The sequence below is a fragment of the Hemitrygon akajei genome, chromosome 19 (assembly GCF_048418815.1).
Source record: "Hemitrygon akajei chromosome 19, sHemAka1.3, whole genome shotgun sequence".
Taxonomy (NCBI): domain Eukaryota; kingdom Metazoa; phylum Chordata; class Chondrichthyes; order Myliobatiformes; family Dasyatidae; genus Hemitrygon; species Hemitrygon akajei.
In genome coordinates this window covers 28300833-28324841 of record NC_133142.1, presented here as the reverse complement: position 1 = coordinate 28324841, position 24009 = coordinate 28300833, and the positions used below count along the sequence as shown (strand labels likewise).

Genomic DNA, 24009 nt, shown 5'->3' with positions numbered 1-24009 from the left:
TAAATGCCTGCAAGAAAACGAATCTCAACGTTGTGTATGGATATTGGAAGTTTTGAGAGGAGGGGTCTTCAATGAGATTTACTGCCCGGGTACAAAAAGCAGCAGTGGGTCGCTACAGTGAAAAAGAGCTTTGACCAGCGGCCAATAAGGACATAGGAAGTTTTGTGAGGAGGGGGCTTCAGTCAGGTGCAACACCCATGGCATAGGTAGGACAAGTGATGAGGTTCTGCATATGGAGTTCAGGGAATTAGGTGCTACATTAAAGGGTTGTGATGTTAGGATTGCTACCTGTGCCATGTGCTAGTGAGGCTAGAACTAGGATGATTATATAGTTTAATACATATCTAAGGAGTTGGTGTAGAAGGGAGGGCTTAAGATTTCTGGATCATTTGGCTCTCTTCCAGGGAAGATGGGACCTGTATAGAAGGGACAGTTTGTACCAGACTGGAGGGGGACTAATATCCTAGCGGGAAGGTTTGTTAATGCTGCATGGTGGGGTTTAAACTAGAGTTGCAGGGGTTGAGTGCCAGGACAGTTAGTGGAGAGATTCTGATGTTGGTAAGACCTCAGACAAAGTTAGGAATCAAAACGTTGAGCATGATGCGACCAGTGTCCTGAGCTGCCTATATTTCAATGCAAGAAATACCGTAGGAAAGGAGGATAAGAGTGCTCAAGATAAGGTAGCTGGCTTACCAACAGAGGCATTCTGTAGTGAGGAGTGGCTGTTGATAGGGCAAAATTGCAGTCAACAGGATGAAAGGTGGACAAAATCGAAAAGGGTGAATACAGGACAGAAAGTGCTGTATTTGAACGTGCACAGTACAGTTTACAGAATAAGGTAGATGAACTTGCCGCACAGTTGCAGACTGGCAGGCATGACGTTGTAGGCATCACTGAATCATGGCTGACAGAAGATTATAGCTGGGAGTTTAATGTGCAAGGATACGCATTGTATTAAAGGGCGAGGCAGGAAGGAAGAGGGGGCAGTGTTGCCCTGTTGGTAAAAAATGAAATCAAATCATTAGAAGGAGGTGATACAGGGTTGGAAGGTGTTGAAGCATTGTGGATAGAGCGAAGGAACTGCAAAAGTAAAAGTACCCTGATGGGGTTGTATACAGACCATCAAACAGTAGAAAGGATGAGACCTGTAAATTACAAAGGCAGATAAAAAATGCATACCAAAAGGGCAATGATACACTAGTCATGGGGGATTTCAATATGCAGATAAATTGAGAAAATCAGGTTGGTGCTGGATTCTAAAAGAGGGAATTTCTAGAGTATCTATGAGATGGCTTTTTAGAGCAGCTCGTGGTTGAGCCCACTAGGGGATCGGCTATTCTGGACTGGGTGTTGTGCAATGAATCAGAATTGATCAGAGAGCTTAAGGTAAAAAAAAACCCTTAAGGGCAAGATATCATAAGGTGATCAAATTCACACTGAAATCTGAGAAGGAGAAACTAAAATCTTCTTATCGGTATTACAGTGGAGTAAAGGGAATTACAGAGGCATGAGAGAGGAGTTGGCCAGAATTGATTGGAAAAGAACACTGGCAGGGATGATGGCAGAACTGTAATGGCTGGAAAAGTTTCTAAAGGCATGATGATACAAATGTGGCTAACAAGAGACATCAAAGCCAACATAAAAACCAAAGCGAGGGCATATAATAGAGCAAAAAATAGTGGGAAGTTAGGAGATTTTAAAAACCAACGGAAGGCAACTAAAAAAGTTATTAAGGAGGAAAAGAAGGAATATGAAAGTAAGCTAGCCAGTAATGTTAAAGATGATACCAAAAGTTTCTTCAGATACATGAAATGTAAAAAAGAGGTGAGAGTCAATATCAGACAGTTGGAAAATGATGCTGGGAAGGTAGTAAAATAAGGAGAACAAAATAGCAAAGGAACTGAATAAGTATTTTGTATCAGTCCTCACTGTGGAAGAAACTAGCAGTACAGTGGAAGTTCCACGTGTCAGGGGTCATGAAGTGTGTGAAGTTACCATAACCAGAAAGAAGGTTCTTGAGAAACTGAAAGGCTTGAAGGTAGGTAAATCACCTGGACCAGATGGTGTACACTCCAGGGTTCTAAAAAAAGGTGGCTGAAGAGTTTGTGGAGGCATTAGTAACGATCTTTCAAGAATCACCAAATACTGGAATGGTTCCAGAAGACTGGAAAATGGCAAGTATCACTCCACTCATCAAAAAGTGAGAGGGGCAGAAGAAACGATACTATAGGCCAGTTAGTCTGACTTCAGTGGTTAGGAAGATGTTGGAGTCGATGATTAAGGATGAGGTCTCAGGGTACTTGGAGGCACATGATAAAATAGACCATACTTAGCATAGTTTCCTCAAGGCATTTGTCTTGCCTGACAAATCTGTTGGAATTCTTTGAAGAAATAACAAGCAGAATAGACAAAGGAGATTTGGTTGATGCTGTGTACTTGGATTTTCAGAAAGCCTTTGACAAGGTGCCACATTTGAGGCTGCTTGACAAGTTAGGACCCCATGCTGTTACAGGAAAGAATCTAACATGGATAAAACAGTGACTGATCGGCAGGAGGCAAAGAGTGGGAATAAAGGGAGTCTTTCCTGGTTGTCTGCCAGTAAATAATGGTGTTCCACAGACGTCTGTGTGGGACTGATTCTTTTTATGTTATATGTCAGTGATTTGGATGATGGAATTGATGGCTTTATTTCAAAGTTTGCAAATGATACGAAGATAGGTAGAGGGGCAGGTAGTTTTGAGGAAGTAGAGAGGCTACAGAAGGACAGACAGATTAGGGGAATGGGCAAAGAACTGGAATATACAGTTGGGAAGTGTATGGTCATGCACTTTGGTAGAAGAAAGGAAAGGGTTGACTATTTTCTAAATGGAGAGAAGATACAAAAAAAACTGAGGTGCAAAGGGATTTGGGAGCTCTTGTGTAGGATTACTCAAAGGTTAATTTTCAGGTTGAGTCTGTGGTGAGGAAGGCAAATGAAATGTTAACGTTCATTTCAAGAGGATTAGAATATAAAAGCAAGGCTGTAATGTTGAGACATTATAAAACACTGGTGAGACATCTCTTGGAATATTGTGAGCAGGTCTGGGCCCCTTGTCTTAGAAAGAATGTGAAGAAACTCGAGAGGGTTCAAAGGAAGTTTGATTCCAGGATTGAATGGCTTGTCATATGAAGAGCCTTTGTTGGCTCTTGGCCTGTATTCACTAGAATTCAGAAGAATGAGGGCTGACTTCATTGAAATCTATCAAATGGTGAAAGGCCTTGATAGAGTTGATGTGGAGAGGATACTTTCTATTGTGGGAGAGTCTAAGACCAGAGGACACAGTCTCAGAATAGTGGGGTCTGTGTCTAAATGCATTCTAAATCTGCATTTAGAATGCAGACGAGGAGGAATTTCTTCAGCCAGAGAATGGTGAATCTGAAATTCTTTGTCAGAGGCAGCTGTGGAGGCCAAATCTTTATGTATATTTAAGGCAGGGGTTGATAGATTCTTGATCGGTCAGGGCATGAAGAAATATGGGGAGAAGGCAGGAGATTGGGGTTGAGAGCAAAATTGGATTAGCCATGATGAAATGGCAGAGCAGACTCGAAGGGCCAAGTAGCCCAATTCCGCTCTTATATGATAATAAATTTACTTTGAACTTTTGAACTTTGAAAATTCTTGACATTTGCTGCCAGGGTATTGACAGTATTGTTCTCTGCACAACCATAAGCTGTTATGCAAAATTAAAAGCTATTTACATTCTTGTTCTGCTTCTCCTATGGTACACCAGAGATTAGGAGATTACAGGATTACAGATTCACTTTACTGTCTGTGGCACTGAACATTAAAGACCATTATGTCCCCTCATTAAAGCAGCCTCCTCTTTACATTAAAAATATTAATAACATTGTTCTACTCACAACAGATGTGTTTAATCCTGACATTGCAGGGTCTCTAACAGGTAAGCATTTATTGCCTTGCTGTTTGCAAGCTGACATTAGCAAAAGCACTTCGTCAGGATCCGTAGCAACCTTGACGTCAGAGAGTCCTTTTGCCCAGGCCGATGATCCCACAAGCCACAAGAATGAGAAGACCACAGTCACAATAAAGTCCTGAAAGAGATTTTTAAAAAGTCACATGTAAGTTGCAGTTTTGTTGTAAAGAGACACAACATTTACACGTTGCCATCTGAGGATTCCTTGTATAGAAACCTGTTCATACTAAAGGTGCAAATTCACCTTGCCCCCAGCCAAGGCTATAGTGATCAGTTCGATGAAAAACCTCCTTCAGTCACTTGACTCCTGATTATCCTCTATCTTGTTTTTTTTTTGTCCATTGGCTAAGGTGAATGTGGAAGGTTAAAATTACACCCCAGGGAAGCTGTGGCTGCAGAACATGTAGATCCGAAAGAGGAAGGAGGAGGTTGGAGCTGGTCAGAGAATATTGAAACAGCACAGACAATCAGTGAAAGAAAACTTAATTAGCTGTGCAAGCCTTTAATATATTCAGAGGACTCACATCAGTTTCTCAAAGAGAACCAGGAGGTTTCACATACATTGCCAAATTCCACCCACGATTCATTTTCACTTGGTAAATCTCTGATTCTTCCCATTACCTGTACTTCTTCATTTCAAAGGGATAGGCTTGTGACCAATAGTATTTTAAGGCTGTGGATACCAAAAAAAAGCTTAGTTATAATTTCTTCTCTGCTTCCTGAAAGGGCTCGATTCATGCTGTCAATCTCCATAGCATGTATTCTGATGATGCCATTTACCATACCAGTGTTCTAATTCCCTCCAAAGATTCCCAGATTCTACAGCTGAAAAGAACCTCAAACATCTCTACCCTGTTTTCTGCACCAGTTCCCTCCCCCAATCTTCTCAAAATAAGGTGAAGATAGTTTCCTCTGGTCACTATGCTCCTCCATTTTGCACATTCAGCAATTCATTGCTGTCAGTTCAGACACCTTCACAGTGATGCCACCACCGGTCAGACCTTCCCCTCCCCTTTCTGCATTCTGAATGGATACTTCCCTCCTGAATATTTTGGCTCACTCTGTCATCTCCAAAACCAGTGGCATCTTCCCAAGTAACCACAGGAGAAGAAACAATATCTTTTTACCTCTTCCTTTCTCAGATTTGAAGGCCCCAAGCAATTTCAGCAGGCCCAACAGTGACTAACTTGTACTTATTATCAGTGTACTGCACTCAATGTGTCTCCTTGGCTTCGGGAAAACTAAATGCAGAACTCCACCATTCAGCCTGCAACATAGACGCTGAGCTTCTGGTGTCCTATCACTTTAATTCCCTATTTCACTCCAACTTCAACTTCTCTGCTTTCAGGCTTTTATACTGCTCCAGTGAAGTTCAAACCATATCATGTTCAGACTCAGCATATAAGAATCCTCAAGGCTCAAAACTGAACTCAACAATTCCAGATAATCATCTATCCTAAAATGTATCTCATATTTTATCTGCTTTTCTTTAAGAAACTGCTGATTTCTTCCTGTCTCCCATTTACATCCTTTACCATGTACATTTTGTTGTAATTCTTTAGCATGTACTAGTTGGTGCCATCACAACTTTGATTAAAAAACAGTCTTAGACTTTATCCTTTCACAAGCCTTTCATTTTCTTTCCTCTGCTCTCCCCACCCCTACATTCATACTGAGAACTTTTATTTCCAACTGATCCCAGCTCTGAGGAAATTGAAATGTTAAATCTGGTTCTTTCTTCTCAGATACAGTCTGACCTGATGAATGTTGGTACTGTGTTTTATTTTATTTGAGATTTCATGTATCTGCAATTTTTCACTTTTGAACCATGATTGCAGATGCTGACATCATATTTATAGCTATCTTTGGAAGACAATGACAATGGATGTAAGTATCCATAAACTTTCACTTGTTTAAACTTTTTTGTGGAATGTGTAAAGAGCTAAATCTGGAGATTAAAGACTTCACTGAGTAAATAACTTTAAAATTGCACTATGCTTCAATTGTAACTTGTCAGAAAGTGAGAAGAAATATCTTTATTTTAATCACAAACAAGAATTGTTTCAGCTATGAAAGATCAACAGTAAACCAGCAGAATGAATCAGTCTTCAAGCTCTATTAATTACTGCATATTTCCAACTCTTCTTTCCTTTTCAAAGTCTTTGAACAGGCTTTCTAAAACCATGAATAGGTCTACATTGAACCCTTTCTAACAGATTTCTACTTCTGCCACAGCACTAAATGATCAGTATTCTTGTGATAAATTATTTCTTATTAGCCTTTGTGGCATGCCTGTAGCATCTTTCTCTTTGACACTCATTTGACTGGCACTGCCGTGATAGAAGTCTGAAACAAAATATGGAAAATGGTAAAAACACTTAGCGAGTCAGACAGCACCTTTGAAAAAAGAGACAGAGTTAATATCTCAGGTTGAAGTTCTGACAAATGGACTCCAAGCAGAATTGTTAACTCTGTTCCTCTTTCCACAGGTGCTCCTTGCCCTATTGTGTGTTTCTGGTATTTTCTGTGTTTATTTCTTTTCCTGGTTTATTTTAATCTGTTCATTTTAGGCAGAGAATCACCTCAAATTGTTCCTCTTTCTGGTGCTGTGCCTTTACCTTTACTCACTCGTCCCTGGTTTCTGCCAACCTTTCATTCTCTTCACTGACATCTTTTCACATGGTTGCTGATGCCTTCCAGGACTCTCTCTCCACCTTCAAACCCTCAGTCACACGTAGTTTGCTTGCCATCCCGAAATCTCTTCCAATTAAGACAAATCCTGTGTCTTTGGTGCCTTCCACAAGCTTCAAACTACATAGGCTACCCAATTCTTATCCCTGGGCACTCCTTGATGATAACTGAGAGCACTTGATAGATATGTTCCAAGATAAACTTCCTACCCCACATCTCTGCACTTCCAAGGCTGCCGTATTCCACATCTGCCTTTCAACACTGACTTCCTTGGTCCATTTACAGCAAGGATCCATCCACGTTTATCTTTTCTTTTGGCTTTGACTAGCCCCCCATACTGCAAATCTTCCCAAACAGGAGCAAACTTGGCCCGAAACGTCGACAGCGTTTCTCCCTATAGATGCTGCCTGGCCTGCTGTGTTCCACCAGCATTTTGTGTGTGTTGTTGCCCAATCTTAGCCTAGCTGACTGCTCCATAATATACTTTAAAAGTTCACTTACCTATCATTTCTGTTCTCATTGGCTCCTGGTACAGAAACACCAGAAGATTCTCATATCTTTTTAAATCTTTCTTCAGTTTCTGTGCTTCCTTTTATGTATAATCCTCACTGGCTCTATAAATCCCCTAGTTCTGTATTTCTAATGCTTTTGGCTGGCTGGAGCCCAGGCTCGGGAATTCATTCTGCCTTCTACCCTTTTCTCCCCCGTTAAGATGTTACTTACATCCTTCCTCTTTGGTGAAGATTTTGGGCACCATTTTTAATTTCCTTAGTGGATTCATGTCAAAATTGATCTGGTAATGCAGCAATGATGTGCAACAAGACTTTTTTTGCCTAATTAAAATTGCATATATACAGTAAGTGCATGGTATAGTTAAAACACCTCAGTTAGCAGATGGAGTAATTCTCAGCTGAAACATTAGCTGACAACGATGCTGCTAAAATATCACTGCATTTTCCGAGCAAGTGCCATTGTTGAGTGTTGAGAAATTTGAGAAAGCAAGTGTTGAGAAATTTGAGAATAGTGATAAATCATATAGATATTTTATATTGATTATAGTCACTCAGTCAATGTTACTGGTCATTTATATTTACCTCCTGGTTCTTCTCCCAGCTATTAATCCAAATATATTTTGATGGGAAAATGAACACAATGCAGACATCTATGTTTAAAAAGCTTGATAATTACAGCCTCTAATAGTTAAACATGACCATATGCTTAGTCATAAGGCTAGGTTTATTAATTAGTTCCACACATCAAAATAGCGAAACAAATAAATATAACATTTACCTTTTCATTAGACTATAAGAGGAAAACAAAACATCTATGTAACTGAAGGAAAGTTCACTAACAATGTTCACAATTAACTCAGTCAGTATTAGTAGCAAACTGTTATACATATGCTGAATTGCTGCCTTCAGAAAAAGACAGCATTATAAAGATATTGACATTGATTAACAACAAGAGAAAATCTGCAGATGCTGGAAATCCAAGCAACACATTCAAAATGCTGGAGGAACTCAGCAGGCCAGGCAGCATCTATGGAAAAGAGTACAGTCGATATTTCGGGCCGAGACCCTTCAGCAGGTCTGGAGAAAAACAGATGAGGACTGGAGAAGGTGTGGGGTGGGGAGGGGAGGAAGAAACACAAGGTGATAGGTGAAACCGGGAGGAGGGAGGTGAAGTAAAGAGCTGGGAAGTTGATTGGTGAAAGAGGTACTGGGCTGGAGAAAAGGGAATGTGATAGGAGAGGACAGAAGGCCATGGAAGAAAGAAACGTGGCGTTCAAGAAATCAATGTTTAATGGGGAATGGTGTCGGACGTGTCCAGTCCACTGGGGAATGGTGAAGGAGGGGGAAGGCATTACTGGAAGTTTGAGAGATCAATGTTCATGCCATCAATTTGGAGGCTAGCCAGATGGAATATAAGGTGCTGCTCCTCCAACCTGCGTGTGGTATCATCGCAACAGTATGTCAAATACTTTGGAAAGGATTCACCGCAAACTAGATAGAAAATAAACATGAGATTTTGCTTGGTTTAAAATATTGCTACCAACTAGGAAGAGTAGTCACTTGCATGCCCATTTTAATTGCTTTATCTCTGTCTCTCTAATTTCACTCCCACGTCTTCCTCTGCTCTGATAACTCTAGAATCAGATTTTGGATTAAATTTGAAAATCCATCCCCAGCATCTACTCCACTGTCCTTAGTCCAAAGTTATCAATGATGCCACTATGACAGTTGAATAACATTTCACATATTAGGTCTGTAGATGACTAAGTGGAGGTAGCCAATGTTCAGTCTGATTGACATCGAACACAAGATAGTTACCCTTTTCACACAAGAGATTTATCATCATTTGTCAGTGCTTGTTAACCTACTTTAGATCTGTCTAGTAGATTGTAGAATGTTGCTTCAACATTGAATTATTGAATTAGGTAGATTTTTACAACTTTGAAAAGTCTACCCTGCTTTAGCTAACAGTTACTAAAAATGCAACTCTATCAGCAGCTTTAATTTCAAGGCACTTACTCAATCATTTATGGGAGTGGCATTCTGCGATCTTGGAGGCAGATCATAAAGTATTACTAACACAAGGTATTACTGTCCATCAGAAAAGGATAATTGATTTATAATCGATGTCAATCAGTAACTTGACTAAACATTGACTATATCTACCTAGTCATCTACAAATATAAAATATTGAATATTATTCAGCTTCTGGTACTGTCAATTTTCATCCATGTGATTCCTGGATCTCAGGCAGCAGAGAAATTTCTAGGGATGATTTTGAATTTTTGTTGAAATTTGAATCCCAGATTATTTTGTGTAGAGTGAGATGTGTGGTGAGCATAAGGTCAGTGTTATGGTTTGGCTGACAAAATTGAAAATCTTCGGCAAAGTCCCCGAAGTTTGGCAACTGTGCGAAACAATGAGGCGTTGCTAATGGAATATGTACGGTTTATCAAAAATGGAAATGTTTAAGAAGAGGTTCTCAATGGAAAAAGTTAAAAACAACTATCAATGGAGAATCAATCTATGATGTGCTCAAAATGTATATTGAAGATAGAAGTATTCCAATTAGGAACGTGATTTCTGGTGCAACAGAGGGAGCACCATATATGACGGGTCACCATGCCGGATTAGTGGCATTTATGAAAAAAGAAATTCCAAGTGTGTTTGCAATCTATTGTGTAATTCATTGTCAACATCTCGCAACCAGAAACCTCAGCCAATGACTTTTTTCAAGCATGACTCTTGTAATATCTGCTATCAACAAAATTAAAGCTCATCCATTAAATCGCAGAATATTTTGCCAGTTATGCCAAGCTAACGATGAAGAGTTTGAACGCTTGCTTCTTCACATTTAAGTATGTTGGCTGTCAAAAGGCTGCTGCTTGAAACATTTCTTTGATCTTTTTGGCACTGTGGTTGAATTTTTGCTCAAAGTCGACAAGAGCTTAGGAAGCCAGATTGAAAGAGCTTCAGAAACCAACGAGAAGTCAGGTGATTGGGGTCGAGTGGGATCCGGGATCAACCATGATGGAATGGCAGTGCAGAACTAATGGGCTAATTGGCCTAATTTTGCTCCTATGTCTTATGGTCTAACTTCTACGTGGAGATGTGGCATACCTAGCCATTCTGTATGACAAAATGAACATTCCAAATATGAAGCAGCAGGGTGAGAATTTCAATTTATTGACTTCAGTTGTAGACTTGGATGTGTATTGAGAAATTTAAAATATATCAACAAAAAAACCCCATCCTTCTTGCTGTCAATCAGTTTTACCCATGATAATTGAGATAACTGGCATTTTAGTTATTTTAGTTATTGTGTGCTTATCCATTACAGCTGGGTTTAATAGACTGTACAATGCAGATGAGTGGTAATTACAGTCCATGATGTAAGTGGTAAATATCCCTCTGGTAATAGCATTGTTTATTGGGTTGTCAGTAACTTCAAAGCATCAACCCTTTTCTTAAAGTCTTATGCATCATTACTTGTGAAATGACACAGTAGAAATGTGCTTGGTATTCAACAATGATTCTACCATCTGCAAAACCAACTCATAAAATTCTGAATCTTCTTGATTTACCATCACTTGTGTTTCCGATTTGTATGTACTCTCACAGAAAGCAAGACAAATCCAATCTAGCTAATTAATGGACAATCAGTCTATCTCAATAATCAGCAAAATGATGGAAGCCTTCTTGAACTCAGTCACTATTAATCTATTCATAAATGCCTGGTTTGGAGTTTGCTCCGGTCACTCAACCCCTGACCTCAAAGATTTTGTCCAAACTTGGACCAATAAGTGAAATTCCACGGGGGTGGTGAGAATGATTGCCTTGACATCAAAGCAGCATTTGAAAGGGCACGGACAGAATTTGTTACTCAGTTTGTCTTTTCATACCTTTTTAACTACTTCCATGAAAACTTCGGCTAATTAGGGCAGCCACTTAATTGGGTCAAATTTATCAGCCATGATTTTGTATGTATAACCCATAGCTCAGTGATGGGGTGAGTGAAGTTATCCCCTCTGGTTGAAGACCCAGATGGCTGAGGGTTAATAACTGTTCCTGAACATGGTGGTGTGGGTCCTGATGCTCCTGTACCTTCTTTCTGATGGCAGCAGTGAGAAGAGTGCATGGTCTAGGGAGTGGGGATCCTGGACGATGGATGCTGCATTCCTGCGAAGGCACTCTGTGTAGATGTGCTCAATGGTGGGGAGGGCTTTACCAGTGATGGTGTGGGCCATATCCACTACTTTTTGTAGGATTTTCCATTCCAGGGCATTGGTGTTTCCATACCTGGCAACCAGTCAATATATTCTGCTCCACACATCTATAGAAGTTCGTCAAAGTTTTAGATGCCATGCTGAATCTTTGCAAACCTTTAAGGAATAGAGGCGCTTCCCTCCTTTTTAAGCAATTGCACTTATGTGCTGGCCAAGGACAGATCTTCAGAAGTGATAACAGAAGAATTTAAAAGTTGCTGACTCTCTCCACCTCTGATCCCCTGATGAGGACTGGCACACGGACATCTTGTTTCCGCCCGCTGAAGTCAATAATTAGCTCCTTGGTCTTGCTGATATTGAGTGAGAGGTTGTTGTTGTGGCACTATGTAGCCAGATTTTCAATCTCCCTCCTAGATGCTGATTCATCACCACCTTTGATCGGCCAATTGCAGTGGTGTAGTCAGCAATCTTAAATACAGTATTGGAGCTTGCTTAGCCTCACAGTCATAAGAAAAAAGCAAGTAGAGCAGGGGACTAAGTACATTTGTATATAGCTTTGTGATGCAACATGCTAATGGAGATTGTGAAGGAGATGTTGCAAAACCAAACTGACTGGGATCTGCAAGGGAGGAAATCAAGGATCCAATTGTACAAGGAGGTATTGAGGCCAAGGTCTTGATGTTTATCAATTAGTTTTAAAGGGATGATAGTGTTCAATGCTGAGCTGTAGTTGATAAAGAACATCCTGATGCATGCACCTTTGCTGTCCAGATGTTTCAGGGTTGAGTGAAGAGCCAATGAAATGGCATCTGCTGTGGACCTGTTGTGCTGATAGGCAAAATGGAATGGATCCAAGTCACTTCTCAGGCAGCATTTGATCTGTTTCATCACCAGCCTCTCAAAGCACTTCATCACAGTGGATCTACCTGACTTTCAGGAAACACTTCATATTGTGCAATATTTTGATTTCCTTGAAACCATTCCTTTAAAAACATTTGTGTTAATTTACACCATTAATTTGTTTCCATTTCTAAAGAATGAGTGTGATAAAAATTCTTCACCTGTCTGGACACTACTGATAGTAAGTACTTCTTATTATATTCACTCTACCTTCTTGACACAATCTACTTATCCTTACCCAGGTCAAACAGTGTTCTTTTGCTCTGGAATTGCTGTTTGATTTCTATTGGATTTATATGGATTTCTAATAACTAGTTTATTTCTAAATAAACTACATAAACTCTGAACGTTGCCGATATCATCACCAATCTACCACTTCACACTACTAATAAACCTACTCTCTAGTATAAAGACTATGGAGGGTCCTAGTTATGTGGTTTACCAGGATATTAGTTCCAAACCATTTAAGAAGAGCTAGTTCCATCAAAAAAACTCTTTTATTTCCCTAGAATGGATGTCAATACACCCTGAGGCGAGGTTGCTTTCTACACTGGTCTTTCAGTCACACTTTTAAGTCTGTTCTACATACTGCAATTGGTTATTATCTTTGAATTTCTGGTTTTCAGTTTGATCCCCAACTCCTCAAACTCCCTAAGCAGAACTTTATTTTTTGCAGTACAGTACAATTGATCACGACAACCTTTCCCTCAATTGAATACAAGAAGAACATATCTCATATTTACTAGGCAGAATGTTTACTGCCCGAAGCTCCTTTAGCAAATAAACCCTAATCTCAAGTCTTCTTGACTCAACATTCATCCACTGCTGCGTTTGATCACTGACTAACTTTGAAATTGTTCTTAACCCAAAGGATAAGACCGCCTCCTGGATCAAACTGTTCAGATCATTTGACTCATTTCTGAAGTACTACTTTATCTGCAGCTAAGATTCCAGTCCAGAGATTCTGAACCAAAAGATTTGCAAGAGGAGATAAGTTGGAGAAGTGAATTACCTTTAATTTTTATATTAAGAATGCATAGAATGGTACCGGGATGAATAATTTCAGTCAAGATGAGAGACTGATGTTCTTCATGGAATATTGAAGATGAAGAAACGATTTGATTGGCATTGTTTGTGATTGGTTTAATAAGGTAATTCATTAAAGTAATTGACTATTTACTGCAACACAAGTATGAGCCACGTGACACACCCAGAAGATGATGACATTCAAGCATACATCGATGCCAATCCCATTTACTAAACCCTAGTTTGAGGCCTTCTATGTCTTGGAAATTCATGTATTTGTCCAGATACTTTTAGATGTGATGTGTCAATATCTCCACCACTCTCTAGTGTTGGAGCCATGCAGCACAAAAGTGGGCAGTTAGCACATCTTTTATATGCTGACCTTTTTTGCCCATTTGTCAGCATAAGACCACCTTCTTCTATGTTTTACCTGTTAAACATAGTAGTTCTGTCTGGTGCTACCATCTCCTCTCACAGCACACTTAGGATCTAAACCAATACTTGTGTAAAAAAAAAAATCCCTCAGATCCCTTTTAAGTATCTCCCGCTCATCTTAAATTTGTGACTGCTTGTTTTTGAAACCACTACCACTACAGGGAAAGAGATTCTGACTATCTACAGTATGCCTCCCATAATCTGGGGTCAGATTATCCCTCTGTCTTCTCTGCTCCAGGAAAAACAAGCCCAATCTATCCAATATCTTCCAATAACTAACGTCCTCCAATCTCAGCAACATATTGGTGAACCTCCTCTGAACTCTTTCCAGTGTAATCACATCCTTCAAAGAATGTGGAGACCACAACTACCTCACCAGCATTTTGTGACGTTACAACATAACATCCCAATTCTCATATTCTGTGCTCCAACCTATGATAAGAAGCCTTCTTCCCTATCTTATTGACCATGTTGCCACTTTCAGGGAACTACAGACTTGGGTTCTTAGGCATCTCTGTTTGTCCACATCCCTTAGTATCCAGCTATTTACTGTATACATATCCTATCCCTATCTGACTTCCCAAAGTGCATGACTTTGTGCTTGTTAAAATTAATTATATATGCCAAGTATCTGCCCAGTGTTTTATCTGATCTATATCCTTCTGTAGTCTTAGACAATTTTCCTTGATATTGCAAAATGACCAACTTCCATGACATTCAAAACCTGCTAATTATATATCATATGTTTGCTTGCAAGTTGTTAACATATATCACAAACAGCAAAAGTCCTGGCATCAATCCCTGCACTACAGCATTAACCACACACTTCCAGTTAGAAAAACATACTTCCACCACTACCCTCCGCTTGTTATCACAAGTCAAGTTTGGATTCATTTAGTAAGCTTGCTGTCTATTTCTTGTGCCTCAATCTTCTGGTCTAAGTGACCATGCGGGACTTTGTCAGAGGCCTTGCTAAAGTCTACTTACACAGTACCTCCTGCCTTGTCTTCACCAATCTCCTTTGTAAACTTTTCAAAAAAACCTTAAGCAGATTAGTGAGGCAGGATTTCCTTGAGACAGATCGATGCCGATGATCCCTAGTTAACTTCTGCATTCTCTGTCTTTCCAGATACACAAATCTTGTTCCTCAAAATTTTCTCCAATAATTTCCCCAGTACTGATGCAAGGCTCACCAGCTCACAGTTATGGGGTATTCTTTGCATTCTAAATTCTATTCATCCTCTGGGAAAAATATTCTAAATTATATCTTTTCAAAATTATTTACTCCTGACTTTAAACCTATGCCCTCTGGTTATAGCATCTTTGCTATGGGGCAATGCTTAAAATTTTGTGCACCTCTATCAGGTTCCTTTTCAGCCTTCTTAACTGAGGTTAAAACAAACCAAGCCTATCTAGTCTCTACTCCTAATTGAAATGCTCCAATACTGACAATGTCCTGGTGAATCTTTTCTTCATTCTCTCAGTAATGACACTTTATCAATACTCTGTCAACTGAAACTGCACACAATTTTCCAGATTCAGCTTTAGAAATGAATAAAAAGGGGCATTGTAATGGCTCCACTCTGATATTTCATATTCCAGCTAATGAAGGGGAACACCCATATCTTTGTTTACCAGCCTATCCTTCTGTGCTGCCACATTCCCGGATCTTTGGATTTGTCCACCCAAGTCCTTTGCTCCTCAGGACTGCCTTGGGCCCCACCATTCATTGTAAATGTGCTACCCTTATTTGATCTCCAAATATGTATCATTTCGTACACACCAAGATTGAATTCCATCTTCCATTGCTATGCCCAATTTACCAGCTGAGTTAAGATCTTTATGTAAATTGGTATGGTGTATTGATAGTAGGAGGTAGGGTTTGCGATGGAGGGCTGTTTTTCAGAAAGGAGGCCTGTGACCTGTGACGAGCTAGGTCCTCTATTGCTCGTTAATTATGTTGGATGAGAATGTTGGTGGCAGTGTTGCTAAGTTTGCAAATGACACTAAAATTGGTGGTATAAGAAACAATGAAGAAAGTTTCATGCACAAAATGCTGGAGGGACACAACAGTTCAGGCAGCATCTAGTCTGAAGAAGAGTCATGGCCCAAAACATCGACCGTTTGTTCATTTCCATAGATGCTGCCCGACCTGCTGTGTTCCATCCGGCATATTGCGTGTGTTACTTTGGATTTCCAGCATCTGTGGAAGTTATTGTGAAGAAAGTTATCTAAGATTACAATGAGACCTTAATCGACTGAGCCAATGGGCCATGGAATGGCAGATTGAGTTTAATTCTGATAAATGTGAGGTATTGCTGTTTGGTAAGACCAACCAAGTAGAACTTGCACAGTAAATGGTATTGTTTTAGAATGAATAACCTAGGGGTGCAAGTACCTAGTTCCTTTGATGACACAAAGAAGAACCCTCAGAGTGGTGAACGGTTAAATGTCAGGACATCATGCTACAGGTGGTAAGGCCATACTTGGGAGCATCACATACAGTTCTGGTTGCCCTTCTATAGAAAAGGTGTCATTAAACTGGGGAGAATGCGTAAAAGATATACAAAGGCTTGGTTTATAGGGAGAGGCTGGATGGGCTAAGACTTTCTTTCTTGGTGTGTGGATGGCTAAAAGGGGACCTTACAAAGCTCTGCTAAATCATGAGGAGCATAAATAAAATCAGTAGGCAAAATCTTTTCGGAAGTCCAAAACTGGAGGGTTTGGTTTGAAGTGAGAGGAGAGAATTTTGAAAGAGACCCGAGGAACAACATTTTAATCCAAAGAGTGGGTGATGTGGACATAACGAGATGCCAGGGGAATTGTAGAGGTACGTACAATTGCAACAATTGGACAGTTAGATGGATGGGAAAATCTTGGAGGAGTTTGGGGCCAATACAAGCAAAGAGGACTAGTCTAGTTAAGCCACGTGGTTGGCGTGGGTGAGTTTGGCCAGAGGGCCTTTCCCCATATCATATACCTCAATGACAATGATCCTACTACATGATAACACTAATTTCTGTGGCTATGGCGAGGACAACGGGAAACAGACTTAAGATGATGTGCAAAAGTTATGTTAGGGAATGCAAGTAAGACTTACTTAAGCAGAGAGCAGTCGTGTTCTGGAGCACACTGACTACAAGAATGGTAGAAACAGAATGAGTCAGGTCCTTCAAGAATGATTGGACTAATACCCGGATAAAGAAACTTACAACGCTAAGGGTGGAAGGCAAGTGCTTCACAAAGAACTTGTGCACCAAGATCCCTTTGTTATTCAAGACTCTCCAGGGCCATTCTGGGCACAAAAGGGTTAAATAGCGTCTTGCTGTACTGTTATGATATATGATTCTATAGTTTCCAACAACTCTCACATGGTGCGACTACAACGAACCTTACCGATTTTCTGTATCTAATTTGTTGAGTTTTAAATTTAATTTCAAATTTAGTTTGTTTTTGAATAATTGGTTGATTTTCTAAAATTTAATTGATCTGTATTATTTTTCTGCACCTTTTAGTCTGTTGTAAGCATTCAAAAGCACACGCTAAAATGAGATAAGCATGTAACAAAATCTTATGTTTACTGCTAAGCCTTAAATAAAGCACAGTTGGAGGCACAGTAGAGCACCTCTTTCAGCTTCTCAACCCTGACAGCAAACTGCCCAACCCTACAAATGTTAACAATGAGCTGTTTTTCCAGTCCTCCCGTTTAAGCAGGTCCTTGTAATAAAGCCAACTCCACAGAGCATTGAGAGCAATTATGCAAATTAGCTATCTAAGGAAACTATCTGCAGTCAGCTCACTACATTTCTGGCAAGCTTTGTGCTAACTGTATTTCTCAGGGACCAGGAAACGTACCATTTTGTTCTATTATTAGTAAGAATAATGAAGTAACCTTCCCATTGTTATGGTCCAAAAAGGAAGCTTAGCCTTTTAGAAGCACATTTTGGGAAGACAAGTGACATGTCCTAAAATATACTTATTGTATCCTGAGCAAGTGAAGCCAGATTTTAAAGCATAGCATTAGTTTGTGATGTAGCAGAAAGGCAAGGTTTATTTACTAACTTAACATCTATAAGTACGCATAAGCATATTCTGATATAAAAATCATGTGTTGAATTCAAAAGCCAACAGCAGAGCTATTTTTCTCATTTGGATATTAAACTGGCTTTCATTGCACAGATAAGGTAATATATTTACAACTTAAAATGTATTAAATTTTGCTCCCGATCCCTTGTTCAAGATTCTTTTGTAATGTGCTGCAGGTAGCACACTGATGCATATCCATTGCAGGCAAAACTTATTTGGAGTTAGCATTGACTGGGAATGATCAGCAGGTCAGAAGCTCATGGCAGCTTGCAAACAATGTAAAACGTGGCCAAACCACACTGAGAAAACTAATTATGTGTGATAGTGTAGCGGTGTGCTACACGCAGCGCTGAAATAACGACACATAGTCGGTGAGTTGCAGTTGCAAAGAGGTTTATTCAAACTCCGCGGCCTCGCTTTAAAGCCTTCCTGTTCCCGCCCTCCCCGGGTGGGAATGCCGCAGGGGATGCATATTCATAGTCCCGTACCGCGCGCGGGGTTTTCCCCTTGCTGGTGAAGAAGGCTTGGCGCCCTTTTTGGGACCGGCCTCAATGCCGGCGCGCGCCGCTTTGTGAGCCGGTTCGAGTGCGCTGGGAAGTGAGTCGCCACATACCCCCCCCCCCCCAGAACTGGCGATACACCCCCCCCAATGTCCTCAGTCTGGGTTGGACTCTGTTTGGGAGGTCTGCCTCTGCGCCACAGTGCCTGAATCTCAACCGGCTGCGCCAAGTCCACATGGGCCAGTTTGAGTCGGTCCACTGTGAAAACCTCCTCTTTCCCCCCAATGTCCAGCACGAATGTGGACCCGTTGTTTCTGATCACCGTAAACGGCCCCTTTTAGGGCCGCTGTAGTGGTGCCCGATGTCCGCCCCGTCGTACAAAAACAAACTTACAGTTTTGCAGGTCTTTGGGTACGCAGGTCGAGTTCTGCCCATGCTGCGAAGTGGATATGGGGGCCAGGTTACCGAGCCTCTCACGTAGTCTGTCCAGGACTGCTGCGGGTTCTTCCTCTTGCCCCCTTGGGGCTGGTATGAACTCCCCTGGGACGACCAGGGGTGCGCCGTACACCAACTCGGCTGACGAGGTGTGCAGATCCTCTTTGGGCGCCGTGCGGATTCCGAGCAGGACCCAGGGAAGCTCGTCCATCCAGTTAGGCCCTTTGAGGTGGGCCATGAGAGCCGACTTCAGGTGACAGTGGAAACGCTCCACCAGTCCGTTCGACTGTGGGTGGTAGGCAGTTGTGTGGTGCAGCTGTGTCCCCAAAAGGCTGGCCATAGCTGACCACAGGCTGGAGGTGAACTGGGCGCCTCTGTCGGAGGTAATGTGGGCCGGTACACCAAAGCGGGATACCCAGGTGGCAATCAGCGCCCGGGCGCAAGATTCGGAGGTGCTGTCGGTGAGCAGGATTGCCTCTGGCCATCTTGTGAACTGGTCCACGATAGTCAGGAGGTGTCGCGCTCCTCGCGACACTGGCAGGGGGCCCGCGATATCCACATGAATGTGGTCGAAACGCTGGTGGGTGGGGTGGAACTGCTGTGGCGGGGCTTTGGTGTTCCGCTGCACCTTGGCTGTTTGGCAGTGCATGCACGTTTTGGCCCATTCACTGACCTACTTGCGGAGTCCGTGTCAAACGAACCTGCTGGAGACCATCCGGACGGTTGACCTGATGGAGGGGTGCGCTAAGTTATGAATGGAGTTGAAAACGCGCCGCCGCCAGGCTGCCGGAACGACGGGACGGGGTTGGCCAGTGGTGACGTCACAGAGTAGGGTCCTCTCACCTGGGCCTACGGGAGGTCCTGGAGCTGCAAACCAGAGACTGCAGTCCTGTAACTAGGGATCTCCTCGTCTGCCTGCTGCGCCTCCGCCAATGCTTCATAGTCTATCCCCTGGGACAGGGCTTGGATGTTAGGGCGGGAGAGGGCGTCCGCCACGACATTGTCCTTTCCCGAGACATGCCAGACATCCGTCGTGTATTCAGAGATGTAGGACAGAGGTCGCTGCTGGCGGGACAACCAGGGGTCGGATGCTTTTGTGAACGCAAAGGTAAGAGGTTTGTGGTCCGTGAATGCAATGAAGGGCCTACCTTCTAAGAAGTACCTGAAATGCCGGATCGCCAGGTATAGCGCCAACAGTTCCCGGTCGAAAGCACTGTATTTGAGCTCGGGTGGTCGCAGGTGTTTGCTGAAAAACGCCAGGGGTTGCCAGCGACCCTCAATGAGTTGCTCCAGTACCCCACCGACTGCCGTGTTAGATGTGTCCACTGTGTGGGCGGTAGGGACGTCCATTCTGGGGTGCACTAGCATCGCGGCGTTTGCCAAGGCTTCTTTGGTTTTAATGAAAGCGGCGGCGGACTCCTCATCCCAGGTAATGTCCTTGCCCTTACCTGACATCAGGGCGAACAGGGGGCGCATGATTCGGGCAGCTGAAGGGAGGAAGCGGTGGTAGAAATTCACCATACCCATGAATTCCTGAAGGCCTTTGATTGTGTTGGGTCAGGGGAAATGGCGGACCGCGTCTACCTTGGCGGGCAGAGGGGTTGCCCCGTCTTTAGTAATCCCGTGGCCCAGGAAGTCAATGGTGTCGAGCCCGAACTGGCATTTGGCCGGGTTGATTGTCAGGCCGTATTCACTCAGTCGGGCATAGAGTTGACGGAGGTGGGACAGATGCTCCTGACGACTGCTGCTGGCTATGAGGATGTCGTCCAAATAGATGAAAGCGAAGTCCAGGTCGTGTCCCACTGCGTCCATTAACTGCTGAAACGTCTATGCGGCATTCTTTAGGCCGAACGGCATGCGGAGGAACTCGAGAAGGCCGAACGGGGTGATAAGTGCCGTTTTGGGGACGTCGTCCGGATGCTTCGGGATTTGATGGTATCCCCGGACGAGGTCTACCTTGGAGAAGATCTGTGCGCCGTGTAGGTTTGCTGCAAAGTCCTGAATGTGCGGCACAGGGTAGCGGTCCGGCGTTGTAGCCTCGTTCAGCCTGCGGTAGTCGCCACATGGTCTCCAGCCCCCTGTTGCTTTGGGCACCATGTGCAGGGGGGAGGCCCATGGGCTGTTGGACCGCCGTATGATCCCCAATTCCTCCATCCTCTTGAACTCCTCCTTCGCCAGTCGGAGCTTGTCCGGGGGAAGCCTTCGAGCACGGGCGTGGAGGGGTGGTCCTTGTGTCGGGATGTGGTGTTGTACGCCATGTCTGGGCATGGCTGCCATGAACTGCGGTGCCAGAACCGATGGGAAATCTGCCAGGACTCTGGTGAAGTTGTTGTCAAAAAGCGTGATGGAGTCTAGGTGTGGGGCTGGCAACTGGGCTTCACCCAAGGAGAACGTCTGAAAGGTCTCGATGTGGACCAGTCTCTTCCTGGGCAGGTCGACCAGTAGGCTGTGAGCTCGCAAAAAATCCGCTCCCAGGAGCGGTTGGGCTACGGCGGCCAGTGTGAAGTCCCACGTGAACCGGCTGGAGCCCAACTGTAGCTGCACCGTACGGGTGCCGTAGGTCCTTACTGTGCTGCCGTTCGCAGCCCTCAGGGTGGGACCCGGTTCTCTGTTGCGGGTGTTGTAACTCGTCGAAGGTAAGACGCTGATCTCGGCTCCGGTGTCGACCAAAAAGCGGCGTCCCGACTGCTTGTCCCAGACATACAGGAGGCTATCCCGATGGCCAGCCGCCGTAGCCATCAGCGGCGGCTGGCCCTGGCGTTTCCCGGGAACTTGCAGGGCGGGCTACAGCGGCGGGCTTCTGCGCCCCACCACTGGTGGTAGAAGCACTTTTGTTCGTTGGTCTTCTCACTCCTGCTTCTGGGGTTATTGGGCTCTGCTGCCGGGCCTGGTCTGGTTTGCTGCTGGGAGCGTGGCCTGGTGATCTGTGCGACGGACGCCCCACTCTCCTTCTTGGCTTTCCACAGCATGTCCGCCCGGGCCGCCACCTTCCGGGGGTCGCTGAAATCCGCGTCGGACAGCAGCAGGCATATGTCCTCGGGCAGCTGCTCCAGGAACACCTGCTTAAACATGAGGCAGGGCTTGTGACCTCCAGCCAGGGACAGCATCTCCTTCATCAAAGCCAACGGTGGCCTGTCCCCAAAACCATCCAGGTGCAGTAAGCGGGCAGCTCGCTTGCGTCGTTAGAGTCCGAAAGTCCTTATGAGCAAGGCTTTGAATTCTGTCTATTTGCTGTCCTCCGGGGGCGACTGTATGAACTCCTCAACCCGGGCGGCTGTCTCCTGGTCGAGGGAGCTCACCACGTAGTAGTAATGTGTGGCATCCGAGGTTATCTGCCGAATGTGGAATTGGGCTTCTGCTTGCTGGAACCATAGGTGAAGTCGCAGCGTCCAGAAGCTTGGCAGTTTTAACGAAACTGCATGAACAGATGCGGTGTCGTTCATCTCCGGTCCAAATATCGTTTGGGCCGTCGGGGTCACCAATTGTAGCGGTGTGCTACATGTAGCGCTGAAATAACGACACGTAGTCGGTGAGCTGCAGTTGCAAAGAGGTTTATTCAAACTTTGCGGCCTCGCTTTAAAGCCTTCCTGTTCCCGCCCTCCCCGGGCGGGAATGCTGTATTCACAATCCCATCCCGCGTGCGGGCTTTTCCCCTTGCTGGTGAAGAAGGCTTGGCTGCCTCTTTGGGACTGGCCTCAATGCCGGCGCGCACCACTTTGTGAGCTGGTTCGAGTGCGCTGGGAAGTGGGTCACCACAATAGTAATATTTTCTGTCAATAGCTAAACATTTGGTCTTATCCAAAGTCGAACCTCCACCAGGCCCGGATGCCAGGAGAAATCTACATCACTCTAATTCCTGTCTCTGGTGTACCTCCCTTTGCATTCCTATGGAGGGCAAGAATCATCATTCAGAGCTTTGCAATTCCCTCCTCAATCCTTTTTTGTTCTTTTAAGACCTGTTTGTCGATCATGCATACTTGTTTGATTTCTATAGATTGTGTTGGGAAGATTTTAAATTACAGTTGATATATAAATGCTAATTATAGTTTAAAGTTCAGTATTTCACACAATACCTTTCCCTCAGTGAATTACCTAAAATAGCAATACTTTAGATAAAACCTTCAACAATATTAGAATTTTTCTTATTAATTTTGAATCATTATATCTCATTAATCTTTTGAGTCCAATAAGGTAGATCTTCTAAAATTTACTTTTTTAATTAGATGCTAAGCCAAATTGTATCAATTTCACATACCTCCTGGCAGCATTAGTGTAACCCTTGAACTAAGCATTTTGTGAAAGATTTTCATCTGAACAACTAGATGAGTTATCTAACTTTTATATCCCTTGATATCCATGAAAATGAAATTTCTTTGGATTCTATAGAGCACAGAAAAATACAGTATAGGAACAGGGTCTTTTAATCCACCATATCTGCTTCAACCTTAATTAGATTAATCCCACCCATCTACCTACAAGTGGATCGTAAGAGCTTTGACCGGCAGAAGTTTGGAGATGAGGGGATTTCAATCAGGTTCACTGCTCGAGGATAAAAGGCAGGGTCATGGCAACGAATAAGAGTTTTGACCAGCGACCAAAACAGCATTTGGGATTGAGTAAATTAAAGGAAGGTTGGGGCAAGCACAGCTGCCATCATCTAAGTGGACACAGACAGAGTCGGTGGCCATTGGCTGAGTGGACAAAGTCAGAGTGGTGATCTTGAGGCTTTAGCTCTTTGAGGCTTCCGTGAGGAGAGGCTTCAGTCGGAGAAAGCAAATGAAAGAAAGCTCAAGTTTTTCCCCCCCTTTTCTTCTTTATATCGGTTCAGCTAGGACAGTAGAGATGCCAGGCGGGACAGTGAATTGCTTCTCTTGCGGGATGTGGGAAGGCAGGGAGACCTCCGGTGTCCCTGACAACATCAACTGCGAGAAGTGCATCCAGCTGCAGCTTCCAACAAACGACGTTAAGCAGTTGGAGTTGGAACTGGATGAACTCTGGATCATTTGGGAGACTGATAGATCGGACATATAGAGAGGTAGTTACACCCAAGCTGCAGGACATAGGATACTGGGTGACAGGAAGGGGGAAGGGCTAAAGGAGCCAATGCAGAATACCCTTGTGACCAACCCCCTCAACAACTGGTATATCATTTTGGATACTGTTGACCTAACAGAGGAAAGTCACAGTGGTCAGAACTCTGGCACTGAGTCTGCTTCTGTGACTC

The 24009-nt window shown here is 43.3% G+C and overlaps 1 protein-coding gene across 2 annotated transcripts in view; it reads right to left on the bottom strand.

Annotated features, from left to right (window-relative positions):
* synpra (synaptoporin a) overlaps positions 1-24009 on the bottom strand; it is a 294470-nt gene that overhangs the window by 9648 nt on the left and 260813 nt on the right. For both annotated transcript variants that reach the window (XM_073072306.1, XM_073072307.1), the window contains one exon: positions 3901-4092. In XM_073072306.1, coding sequence (XP_072928407.1) covers positions 3901-4092 — 192 coding nt within the window. The remainder of the gene's footprint in view (positions 1-3900; positions 4093-24009) is intronic.